This window comes from Phacochoerus africanus, chromosome 13, assembly GCF_016906955.1.
Source record: "Phacochoerus africanus isolate WHEZ1 chromosome 13, ROS_Pafr_v1, whole genome shotgun sequence".
Classification (NCBI taxonomy): domain Eukaryota; kingdom Metazoa; phylum Chordata; class Mammalia; order Artiodactyla; family Suidae; genus Phacochoerus; species Phacochoerus africanus.
Window position 1 is genome coordinate 76,522,018 of NC_062556.1, and position 12,815 is coordinate 76,534,832.

General features: G+C 50.3%; 1 protein-coding gene across 1 annotated transcript in view; it reads right to left on the minus strand.

Annotated features, from left to right (window-relative positions):
- Positions 1 to 12,815, minus strand: part of COL4A1 (collagen type IV alpha 1 chain) — a 140,711-nt gene that overhangs the window by 43,443 nt on the left and 84,453 nt on the right. Inside the window, exons 8-20 of the mRNA XM_047755982.1 lie at positions 12,455 to 12,481; positions 11,240 to 11,323; positions 11,086 to 11,148; positions 9,769 to 9,804; positions 9,188 to 9,229; positions 7,610 to 7,696; positions 7,101 to 7,127; positions 6,889 to 6,939; positions 6,314 to 6,358; positions 6,170 to 6,223; positions 4,334 to 4,375; positions 2,280 to 2,364; positions 1,896 to 1,931 (exon numbers count right to left, since the gene is read on the minus strand). Of these exons, the coding sequence (XP_047611938.1) occupies positions 1,896 to 1,931; positions 2,280 to 2,364; positions 4,334 to 4,375; positions 6,170 to 6,223; positions 6,314 to 6,358; positions 6,889 to 6,939; positions 7,101 to 7,127; positions 7,610 to 7,696; positions 9,188 to 9,229; positions 9,769 to 9,804; positions 11,086 to 11,148; positions 11,240 to 11,323; positions 12,455 to 12,481 (679 nt within the window). The remainder of the gene's footprint in view (positions 1 to 1,895; positions 1,932 to 2,279; positions 2,365 to 4,333; positions 4,376 to 6,169; positions 6,224 to 6,313; positions 6,359 to 6,888; positions 6,940 to 7,100; positions 7,128 to 7,609; positions 7,697 to 9,187; positions 9,230 to 9,768; positions 9,805 to 11,085; positions 11,149 to 11,239; positions 11,324 to 12,454; positions 12,482 to 12,815) is intronic.

A 12,815-nucleotide genomic window follows, 5' to 3' on the forward strand; every position in this document is an offset into this window, starting at 1 on the left:
ACGAGGGAGAAATGGCCTCACGGCTCCACTTGCTCCCAGCAAATTAACTTCTGGGAATAGGGATTCATCATGTAGACGTTAAAAGCTGCGCATTTCCTCCCGTACAGAGTGTCCCCAGTGAATGAAAAGGTTAGAAAGGCTTGGTCCCAAGTCTGCCCAGAGAAGAAAGGGCATAAGAGAAGTCCTTACACAGAGCAGACGGGGGCAGGAGCCACCGGGGTGGGAACCAGGTTGGAACCAGCAAAAGGAGAGTCGAGGGCTAGAAAGAGCTCGAAGTCAAGGCAGCATTGGATCTGAGCACGGGAGGGCCAGCTCAGCCGCCGGGGGTTTTCAGGGGATGAGATCACAGGGCCTGTGACAGCCAAGCAGGGTTCCGACCGAATGCTTGAGGCACAACGGTCCAGGAGGTGCGGGTGAAACGGCTTCGTGCTGCCAGGAGCAGAGGGCGGGCGTCCGGCCCCAGCATCCTTCTGAGATGCAAGAGTGTGAAAACAGACGGGGGCAAAGCGACCCCTGAGAAACTGCCAGAGGCAAAGAGCAGGGGTGCAGGCGGGGACCCCCGAGGAAAGATGGACAGGCCTCCAAGCCCCAAACAGCAGCTGAAGCCTCGGGTGACAGCTGGAAGTCGCTGTGCCTGCAAACACAGCATGTTAGTGACAGCAGAAGAGGGGCTGCCACCCATGCCCGCCCCAGCGGGGGAGACGCCAAGGCAGGCAGCCCCCCAACCTGACGGCAAGGACCTTTGCCATCGGCAGGGCCGGGGCCAGACCAAGAGCAGACAAGCCACACTGACTTCAAAGAATGTCTTTTAAAATGATGGCTTAAAAGACTAACGGGGCAGCTCAGTGGATTTAGAAAGCAGATGCGGCAAATGCTCTGGAGAAGTGCCATCTTCTCTAAAACAGCTGGAAGGTCAGCGCTCTGGGCAACCCAGGAACAGGGATGCTTAAGATGCCAAGGTTTTAGCAGCAAGGAGGAAGAGCTGGGCGGGGCAGGCTGGCCTCGAGCCTCCGATGCTGCTGCCTCAAACCTTGGATGATGGGGTAGGGTTGTGTTTTCTATTCCAGCAAAAATAAAAGAAGGAGCTCCGGGAGAACTTAAAACGTAAGACCTATGGGCAAGGGAAAAAATAAAATAACAAGAGAAGGATAAAAATAAAAATGAAAAATAAACAAAGCCCCAAACATCGGGACTGCGAGCACTGGGCTGAGGTGTCTGTTCCAGGGCACGCGAGGGTTTCACTCAGAGCCTGTGTTACCTCTACTCCGGGATCTGGGGTTATACACACGTGCAGTGGGCACGCACAGGGTGGTGTACGAACCCAGAAGCACAACTCCCAGCCTCCGGGACACACCATCCATTAGAAACGTTAGAAGTGCGAAACCGGCACAGAATAGCTACAGCCTCAGTTTAAGCTCAGGGACGCCGGGTTCCGGCCCGAAGCAAGATCAGAGTTGATTAGATCAGCCAGGAAAGGTCTCAGCCTTGCGTCTGGTCTCAGGCCGAGAAACAAAGGCATTCCCCAGGCAGAGGGCAAGTGACAGCAAGGACGCTGAGGGGACCTTCGGAACGACCGGCCTGCTTCTGGGAGCAGCGGGAAGGACGCGGGAGGGCACGGGGTTAGATCAGAGCCAGAGACGGAGGATGGGGTTTGATGGGAGACGTAAGAGGTTCCACCGGCAGCGATACACATTTTTATAAGTACATGTTAGCCTGTGACTTACAAAATCAACACTGTCCTAGGAAGGCACCTGCCTTTCAGAACTAGAAAAACACGTCACAAAGTTGCTAGCCATTTTAAGCAAATCTCTAACTAGTGCCCGAGATAGTTCGGAATAGAAACCGCAGAGCAGTTGTAGAAATACTCTAAAAAAAAATCAGTAAAGGGTGCTCACCTGGAGGGCCCGGCTGGCCTTGCAATCCTGGGAAGCCTGAAGAGAGGAAGAGAGAGTAGAACAAACTGAGCCTGGTCCACTGGAGATCTGTGCTCCGAACCTCTGTGCTCGTGGGTACACGTGGTCCCGGGCTCAGGGAGCCCTGAACTGGGGGAGATGCAGCATCCCTGAGGCTGCAGAGATGCAGGGAGATGGGCTCCTGGACACCCAATGGGAGGGCAACAGATGAACTTGCACAGAGGACTCGGTCACCACACGGTCTACACGGGGTGCAGGTGTTAACAAAATGTGCTCGAGTGCAGGTCGAAGATGGAATAAAGAAAGGATGAGAGAGACAGGAGGGAGGAGGCAGGAGGCAGGGAACGAAAGAGGGAAGGACCTTACCTTTGGGACCTGGCTCTCCTCTCAACCCTGGAGCTCCTGGGTACCCCCGCTCTCCCTTCTCTCCCAAGAGTCCGGGGCCAATGACCTGAATGACAGAAGAAAAGATGGTTGCAGGGTAGCGGCTGGCGGTGTGTGTTACAGCAGCACAGACAGAGAAACAAACCCATTTTATTTTGTTATTATCTCAAGACATGTGAAACTCAAGAAGAAATAGTGGGGGGAAGAGGGGGAGGGGCATGGGTGTGGGGGTCCTGAAAACAGACGAAATGAACGTGCAGGAAGGCCTCCTTGCAGAGAACTCTGCCAGGCAGTTCTGCCTCCTTTCGTGACCAGCTGCCTGGCAGGAGCTTGACCAATGAAGTCAAGTTAAAAAGTATTAATTCTGAGGTTTAGGTTCGAAATTTCTCAATGGCCTAACAAGAATATTCTTCTTTAAAGAGTATTATCAGAAGAACTCCTTTAAATTTCCTCAGGCAACATGTAACGGGAACACTCAAATTTTTTTTTTTTAATTGGAAGAGGGTTTTTGCTTTACTTTAAAAAAAAAAAATGGTCAAAAGTGGAGACTTTTTGGAGCCCAGAATATGGGGCAAGAAGAAGGCGCTGCAGGCCTCGATTCAATTCTGAATCACTGAAATCTGAGGACAAGGACCACATCAAAGATTGCATATTACCCTCAAAATGTAATCTGCTCTGTAGGAATTAAATTGTAGGAATTATTCACGTCTGCTGATGAGGTTCAGGTAAAGACATGCTATTCAAAGACTGCTGCTGGACCACAAATGTGGGAAATGGAGTCACCCATGGTACATGCAGTAAAAGCACACAGAGTTGGGAGCGCCCCTCGTGGCGCAGCGGAAACGAACCCCACTAGGAACCATGAGGTTGCAGGTTCAATCCCTGGCCTCGCTCAGTGCATTAAGGATCCAGCGTTGCTGTGAGCTGTGGTGCCGGTCGCAGACGCAGCCTGGATCCCGCGTTGCTGTGGCTGTGGTGTAGGCCAGTGGCTACAGCTCAGATTCAGCCCCCAGCCTGGGAACTTCCATATGCCGCCGGTGCGTCCCGATAAAGCAAAAAAAAAAAAAAAAAAAAAAAGGCCTACGGAGGTTCAGTAATACTCTGATCCAATAATCCTATGCCTGGAAATGCAGCCTAGAGAAGAATTATTCAAACCCCCCATCTAACACACACTTGCACAAGCACACACAGAGAAGCACGTCCAAACACTCACTACCACACTGTAGCAGTGCAAGAGGGCAGCCAATGACAGAAGGGTGATATTTTCATTGTTTCAAAAGACGGGGAGCAAAACAGTTAAAGGGATCATCTGAAGATAATTTGAAAACACGAAGAACGTCCATTTTTAAAAAGAAAAACCACTGCTTACATTGGATTGCAAATACATGAAAATACACATACAACAACTAAAATGTTATTTGCAAAAAAGAAAAAAAAACCCAAAACACAGTTTTGCTAGGAGAGTCCCATGACGAGTGACCTGTTTCTCTACTCAGCATTTGTCTTGTTTTTGTCTTGTTGTCTTTATAAGGCTGTACCCGCAGCATATGGAGGTTCCCAGGCTAGGGGTTGAATCTGAGCTGTAGTCACCAGCCTACACCAGAGCCACAGCAACGCGGGATCCGAGCCATGTCTGCGACCTACACCACAGCTCACAGCAACGCTGGATCCCCAACCCACTGAGCGAGGCCAGGGTTGAACCCACGACCTCATGGTTACTGGTCGGGTTCATTAACCACTGAGCCAAGACAGGAATGTCTGCCTTTTTTTTAAGTTGCCAAATGTGCTGCCAAAATTCTTATCCATGTGCAACTCTGTTCATTTTCGTGATCAAAGAGATTCAGAAATTGTCCAAATATAGTAAGTAAACACCAAACGCCACACGATGCAAAGCATAAATTATCAGTTCAGATTCAATGCCCCCCACACAAAAGCGTCATTCTGGAACGGCGCGGAGCATGCGGCCTTCGTCCACCGCCTCCTTCTTCCCCTCTTTACGAACCACCCCACGGACAGCACACGTCGCTGCTACTCACAGTGCCAGGGGGGCCGGGGGGGCCTGCTTCACCTTTGTCTCCCTGTAAGAGAAAAAAATACGGTACTGTGTCTTTTACCTATGACAGTTGCCTTGCAGAAAGCAGGGTTGACTTTTTTTCTGGAAAAAGAGAGACGGAGCCGCCCATGTCCTAAAATGATTGTCTGCCAACTTAGACTCTCTCCCTGGAATTAGCCGAAGGTGCTCTGGAGCTATCGTTACCCAAATCAATACACTTCCCCGTGCCTGGCGTACGGGTGACACGTGGAAAGTGAGATTTCTACCAGACGTGGATGGGAGGCTGACTATTCAGACGGCAGAGAGCTCCCATCACTGGCTCTGCCGACCGCAGGCTCCTCAGAAACTTCAGAGGACCACGTGCAAGTGGAAGGTGTGCACAGTGGCTTCTCAGGGAGACAAGAAACGAGTGGGATAAGATGACGTGAAAGCTTCTGGGGTCTAAATTTATTTTCTCGAAGAAACCATTTCGTCTGAGGATTTTAGGCGTAAGACTGTCTAAACCCGCGTCGGAAGTCAGTATAAAAAGATCCTCACGGCTGCTTCTTCCCCCTTAAAATCCAGCATGACTTGAAAACATTGGGTGGGTAAATTCTGCTCACCGTGAGGCTGACTTGGCCCCACATTCGATGAAAAACTCCAAATGAGAAATGCCTTCCCATCGAATGCTCGTATATAAACATTGTGGTAACACTCTTAAAAGTCCTAAGGTTGTGCATATTATTTCACGAGTGCACTTTTTTCCTTTTCTTTTTTTGATGTTTTTTCTTTTAAGCTAAAGCTTTAAACTCAGGCACCAAACCATAATTAGATGTTTTCTTATTTGAATACAAAACGAGATTTGAGAAATATCTATGGGACTTAAAAAAAAAATCGAACTAATATAGCTCAAGCATATTTACTTCTTACAATCTCGAAGAACTGACTTTCTTAGAAAATCAGCCTAAGCAAACCTTGAGATTCTCTCCCTAGTCTGTCAAGCACTGGTAAAGATAAATATTTCACACCCATTTCTTATTTTGGTAGGGATTTTACATGAGCTGGTCTCATGATTAAAAGGGAAAAGATAAAGCCAAAATGAGTTTTTTCTGCCCATCAGATTGGCAAATATTTTTAAAGTTTGATAACAAGCCATTACCAAATGAAAAGGCACCCTCCACCCCAGGCTGATGGAAGGGCTTTTCTGGGGGCAATTTGATGACCAACAGCAATGCTTCCCCAAACCAGAGTCTAACTGTTCATCCCCGCATCATACTTTTTAGGAAGTTATTATCGAGGAATGTTTAGACAAGGGGCCAAAGATACAACCAAAAAAATGCGGACCTGGTCTAAATACCAGGCAAAAAAGGCACGATGACAGAGTGTTGCTGTGTAACTGCATTTACAGGGTTGAAATTATCCTCCTTGTGTCACTAAGGGAAGGAGCAAGCTGTGTCCCGCGATACCGTTTCCTAAAAAGCTCGTGCGTGTGCGTGTGTGTGTGTGTACCTGGGGCAGTTATGAACTCTGACCCTTTCTGATCGAGTAACCGAAAAACTACACAAGCTTTCTCTTCTCCTCTGCATCTGTCTGCGTTTGCTTGGTTTCATCATCAGGGGAATTGACCACAAAAAAACACATGAAAACTTGAACGAGTGGAACAGTTTACATTTTTTCTTTAGGAATTTACACACACCGAGAGACCCACTCTAAGTGGTGTTTTTCCTCCCATGGAGCTTAAATAATTTTTATTCTTTGACTACATGGTCCTTTATTCTAGGAAAAACTTCTAGATTGAGCAGAATGAAGGCAAAAACCTCAAAACAGGGTGACCATTTACCTTTAAACCCTCTCGGCCTGGGAGTCCGGGGTACCCCGAATCGCCTGGGAACCCCTAAAATGGAACCAGAAGCAACAACAATTGTCAGCGAGTGAAGGCAACAGCTTTGTTTTAAAAAAAAAAAAATCACAGAGAAATACTCACTGGGCTTCCTTTTTCTCCTTTTTCACCATCTTTTCCGGGCTTTCCCTGTACAATAAAGATTCTAATTTCAGGAGTGAATCAATAATAATGACAAACATGCAGCAAGGGTCTGATTCCAACACAAGCTACCCAGTCGTGTGGATGCTCGGGGTGAGCTGGCCAAGCTACCGCACTCAGTCATGGATGCGTTAAAGCACCATGAGCAGGAAGAACAGCAGGAGAGGGCTTCTCAGCACTGAAAAACTGCAGATCAGCTTCCTATCTCCTGTCACCCCTTCCATCGGCAGCAAGGGGGAGCCTGGTGCTCTGAGCAGGTGGACAGGTGGCTTTTCAGGGAGGGGAAGGCAGGGGGTGCTGTGGGGGGTGGGGGGGATCATCTGAATAACAAAAGGCCTTTGCCATCCAGGGCTCTTTCTAATGGTGAGGGCCTCCTATTCCTGCTCCCAGGGCTTCAGAAAGGCCCTTCAGGAGAGAAAAAACCCTACAAGCTCTTGCAGTCTATACTCCGGTGAACCTGCGATTCCAGGAATGCGGGAGAAGTGCCTGCACATCAAGAATATTCTGGAAGCACTTACTCGGGGTCCCGGTTTTCCAGGTTCACCTTTCTCTCCAATCCCTGGCATTCCCTTAAAAGAAAAAATAAAAGAGAATGTTAGATGCGCTGGTATATTTAAGTAAACTATTAAGTTAATTTTACATGTAAGGTGAAATGAGCTTGTGACTTAAATGCAATGCATTATAGTCTTTTATACAAAATGAGAAGGAGATGCAAGAGTTTAGTACTTACCTGAAATCCTGGTTCACCTTTTTGACCCTAAAATAAGTTTTGAAAGAGAGAAAGATGAGTAGTATCCAGTGGTTACATTGGCGTTTACATGCTACACGGAACAGGTGAGAGGAAAAAAACGCTCTTCCCGGTATAGCAACCAAGAAATGCACATGAAACCGCAGCCCTCACGTCCTGCCATCGACCGGATTACGGCTGTTAGGTGGGCACAGCTAGCACCCCTGAGCCACGGCCAGCTGGCCTCCTTCTACCCCGGCTCCCTCCCGCTGCCCACCCCCGCCTCTGTGCCCGTGAGATGCTCTCGCAGGGAGTCAGCCTCAGACCAGTTCTGCTCCAGCCCAGCTCCGGCTGCCTCTGCTCCCAAGATGCTCCCATCACCGGTGGACACTCTCTACACCTGCCTTCCCGGCCGTCTAACCGAGAAAGCGGATCCAGACCCGGTTCCTCTTTGTCTTGGGAATCGGTCCCAGGTCAGGAAGCCAGTGTTCTCCGGACGAAGCCGCCCCTACCTTCTCTCCTTTAGTGGCAAAGTCTCCTTTTTCTTTAACTTGAGCTTGTCCTGGCACTCCTGGGGGCCCACTGACCCCTTGATCACCCTGTTGATGCCAAAATTGGGAATTAATTAGGCATGAAAATAATTCTACAGAGAAGAAAAATGCAGAGGGAGGGGAAAGCCTAGAACAGAACATCTGCTTTTAAAATGCGATTACGCTCTGGTCTAGCCTGTCCTTGTCTCAGCAGAAAATTAGCCTGTCTCCGACTCAAAGATTTTGGAAACAAACGTATGGTTCCCAAAGGGGAAACGTGGTGGGGGTGGGGTGAATTGGGGGCGGGGACCCACATATATGCGCCCGACTCTCTGGAGGACGGACGGGTAACAGGGACCTCCTGTGCAACACAGGAAATCTCCTCAATCCGGGGTCCTAACCTACGTGGGCAAAGAACCTGAACAGGAAGGGACGCACGCGTGCGCATCACTGGTTCACTCTGCCTGCGCCTGAAACGGACGCAGCTTTGCACGTCAACTCGACTCCAATAACGTTTTGAAAAAGGACAAGAAAATGAACTTTCAGTAGGAAGGTGGTCCACCAAGGACGTAAAGCCAGCAGGAGGCTCCCACTGCTTGGGGGTCAGGGCGGCCGCCACCCGTCACCCTGGAAGCGGACCGTGTGCAGGACGCATGGATGTGTGCGTATACGTCCAGACCACGCAAACGGACACACGGCGTGTGTACGCACGCTGGGACACGTAGCTGGCCTGTCACACTTGACGGCACAGAGGAAAGGCGCCAGCTGAGCCTGGTAAGGAAGGGGTCTCTTCCCTTCAGAGGAACCACAGAGAAGAGAGGCATCAGGGCTTTCTTCCTTGGATTCCTAACCGCTGGACACAAGCAGAACTAGAGGAACCCCTGCCCCGGCAGAGTGACTGAGGGTCAGGAGACTCAACCGCATCAATTACAGAATCATGAGACTTTGTGACGAGCCGGGGCCCAAGTGCGCAGTAGCTGCTGCTCAGTCCACGTCTGTCCAGGCCTCCAGGACCCCTGCCCATTGTCTACACCACGTGAGCACCGGTGGTGGACCCAGGCCCTGGGCCGGGCACTACCACAATCCCAAGAATCCCCACTTGGCTCGTCGTGCCGGTTTCATCAGTCGGGTCCCGGGACAGTGGTGCAGAGACCCCTGGAGGGTCAGGACCCACCACTGGCTCCCTCTGCTCAGGGGAGGCTGCCTGCTCTGCCTCATCCGGCCGCAAGGCTCTCTTCCTCCCAGCCCTGGCAGGACAGACCTCGTCTTTGCAGGGTTAATATCGTCATGCTGCCGACAGCCAAGTCCTAAACTGGACCCTGTGACAAAAAGGTCTGGCTTCGTGCTGTCTGAGAACGTGATGCTTGAACGCCACGTGCAGAGAACTGGATTAACAGCCTGCTGGATCTGCAGGTCAGACCCGCACAGGTCAGCGCAGTGAATTCTAGCTGCGCGTTTCTGAGAAACCATGCGGAGACGAGGCACTGTGATCAGACGGGTCCAGAGGCAGAACCCGATCCTGCTCAGGGCTGTGGTTCTGACCAAAAGAGAAGCGCTCACCTTGTCGCCTTTCGGTCCTTGGAAACTCAAGCCCATTTGCCCCTGTTGATTAAAAAGCAGGCTCCCATTAACAGGGTTGTTGACTCTGTTGAAAATCATCTAACAAACGAGACCTAAGATGCGGCAGGATGGCATGTTTAAGGCCGTACTTTGTCCCCCAACCACCAGGATATTTTCGAGAAAGTTGTGATCAGTGTACACAACGTCTGTCAAAACGTCTAAGGATGACTGAAAAAGAATCCTATCAAAACTGTTTTTTTAAAAATGTAAGGTTTTTAAACATGGGCTTCAGAAAACGAAGGAAGAGATGAGAGATTCCAAGGTAATGACTAAGTGATGGACTGAAGGAAGCTCAGTAGATACAGGTGGGGGATAGACGGGCAGATCAGCAGACTGATCAACAGACCGCTCAGACGGACGGAGAGACAGATGGGTGAGTGATACAGATACAGAGACAGGGACACAGATAAAGACATGACAATTCTCCAAAGGTCTTTACAGAGCCCTAAAGAATGAGTTACAGCAATTTCACAGTCGTCTTCTACTAAAACCAAAGAAAAACAATGACAAGAGATCTTTACCTTTTCGCCTGGAGGGCCAGGAGGGCCTGGAGGACCCTGGAGGACAAAGCACATTAATGAAAACGTGATCCACAACCCTGGTAAGCTTCAAATGCCTCTTTGTCCTGAAGTTACCTTCAGAGCCTGCGGTTCCTGCGGTCATTTATTTGGTAAGTATCTAAATGTTTTCTCCTGTGCTATGCAACTTTGAAAGTAACCAGAGGTTGGTCCGGGACAATTATCAATGGGACGGAAACCCCTCAGCATCTTAGGGGTTGCCCCGTGGGATCCACCATCTGAGGACGTGATCTGGGCCAGCAGAGACAGTGGGGGAAGCCACCCTCCAAACCCCCGAGAGCCGTGGCGTCCCCGGTGCGGAAACATCTGTCCACTTTGGACATTGCTGTTTCTCTTCACAGGTTAAATGCAAGTGCATCCTTTAGGTGGGGAGACTCTAGGAAGCCCCAAAACTTGCCATTTGTAGCAAAATTTTAGCATGCTTTTTGTAATCATTTAAAGGGAGCAATTACGAGTTCTTTCCTCAGTAAAATGGGTCCATTTATGGACAAGAACCTAAATAAAAGAGGTTACATCTGAAGGAACGGAGAGAAGGATTGCTGAATTTGACCCCCCCCCCAAAAAAAAGCGAGTGTGTATATGTGTAACTGAGCCACTCTGGCACAGCAGAAATGGTCACAGCCTTGCCAGTCAGCTATAAAAAAAGTCAATAAAACTTTTTTTAAGAGTAAATTCAGCAGATCAGGCTGGAAATTCCTCAAGGACTCTCAGGCCAGCTAGGGTGAGGTTGGCAGACCCAGGTTCATTATCCATCTCCAGTAAACATGGCTCCCGACCAATGCATCCTGTTAATATTAACTCCGCAGCTCCCACAGATATGTGGGCGGGAGGGGCCACCGCCGTGCTCCTGCGGAGAACCACTGGCTGAGAAGGAGGCTGATGTCAGACCAGGGCCTCGTGGAAGGTTATCTCTGATGCTCGGTTTCTAGGCTTTCTTAACAAGGACAGCACAGCTTCACCACCGCCCGTCTGGGTCCAGAGCCCCCGAGAGAGCAAGGCCTCGGGGGCAGCTCTCTTTCCATGGGTGAAGGACCCGCCTCGTCCATCTTTGAATCCGCATGTGGTTCTATCAGCATCCTTTTCCCACAGCTCTGGGGAATCTGGGGCCCAAGTGCCAATCAAACACCCCCCCTTAGGAAAGAAGCTCATTCTCGAATCCACCGTAACGGATTCATCACCACCAGCCTGTGAAGCTTTCATCCCACTGCACATGTTTTCACACTCGGCACAGGGGTCCTCAGAGCTAGTCCCCCAACTTACGGGTGGTCCGGTGAAGCCGGGAGGGCCGACGGGACCCTGCAGCCCTGGCAATCCTGGGGAGCCCTGCGTTGGCGGAGAAAAAGCAGTTAAGATGCAGACCAGGAGGAGGGGCAGCAAATGCTTGTGGTTATTTAGTTATTTAGCGAGTGCTTACGGGTGCTCCTGGGGGGCCAGGAAATCCTCTTTCACCTTTCAGGAGGGTCCCAGGTATGTGGCCGAGTATTTCACCGGGGTCCCCCTGAGGGAGGAAAAATAAGAGAAAGTCAAGAAACCGAAGACCTGGCAAGTCGCAGGCACGCACTCCCGGTGCAGAACGGGCCCACGTCCAGCTTCAGCCTCCATCTAAGCACAGAACAGACGGCCGCCTTCCCCTGTCATTTCTCGTAATGACCAGCAGGAGGTGCTGTGCAGTCAGCTGGGCTGCAGCCTGGACAGACCACGTGGAGGCGGCAGGGCAGGGCCTGGGATGCCTGCACGTGACCCGGCCCCAGATGAGGAGGAATTCTAGTCAGAGGCTGCTCTCTGGTCTGAAGGCTGTGTGACCACAGGCTGTTCTCACAACAGAAGGATTATCTTTCAAGGGAAGGCCCCGCACGAGCATGTTCAGAAAAGCAGCGAGAGTGCGTCTCACATGCCCGCGTGCCCAGGCCAAGGTGCCCAGACATCTGCCTGAGCACCTGTCTGATGTGAGGGTATTTTTCACTGGGACTGACATTGAAATCCGTAGGTTTGGAAAAAAGCAGAGGACCTTCGGGGAGGGGGCGGGGGGCTCCACCCAGAGGGTTGAGGGCCTTCAGGGAAGAAGGCCTGACTCTCCTGAAGAAGGGAGGTCCTGCCTACAGACGCCCGGGGCTGGACCACGGCCCTTCCCTGGGCCTCCAGCCCGCATCCTGCCCCGCGGGTTGCGGACTTGGCAACCTTCCCATTCGCGCAACTCCTTAAAATAAGGCATTTCTTTTGTTTCAGTAGAATCAAATCTCCCTCTCTCCCCTGCCAGCTCTGTCCTTAGAGATGCATGTTGTATGCACACGACACACACACACTGCACATCCGCCCACGTCCTACTGGACCTATTTCCCCGGCAGGCAGCGCTGCCCACGGTTCCGGAAAAGCAGCACCATTGACACATGTCTGTGAATACACCACACCATGCTTCCCGTCATGGCTTATTTCCTATTAAGAAATTGTACCTCTTGTTGAAACTTTAGATTCTAGAAGTCAGGGCTATGCGTGGGACTTGGGACTCTTCTAAGGTGGCAGAGGTTAGACGAGTATGTTAATAGGCAATCGATCACGCAAAGTGACTGAAAGTGAATTTATTTGTGTGGCTTCTGTTTCCAACAGATTCCTATAAAATCAAAGAACGTACCTTCATGCCTGGCAACCCTGGTGGTCCCTAGAAAAGAAAAAGTTGGTATTAGTTTTGTTTTTCTCAAAACATTGTGAGGATTAAGATAGACATTTAAAAAAAAAAAAAAAAAGGAGTTCTCATTGTGGCCCAGCGGAAACGAATTCAGTTAGTATCCATGAGAATGTGGGTTCGATCCCTGGCCCCACTCAGTGGGTTAAGAATCCGGCGTTGCTGTCAGCTGTGGTATAGGTTGCAGACATGGCTTGGATCCTCCGTTGCTGTGGCTGTGGTGTAGGCTGGCCGCTACAGCTCTGATTCAACCCCTAGCCTGGGAAATTCCATATGCTGCACGTGCAGCCCTAAAAAGAAAAAGGAAAAA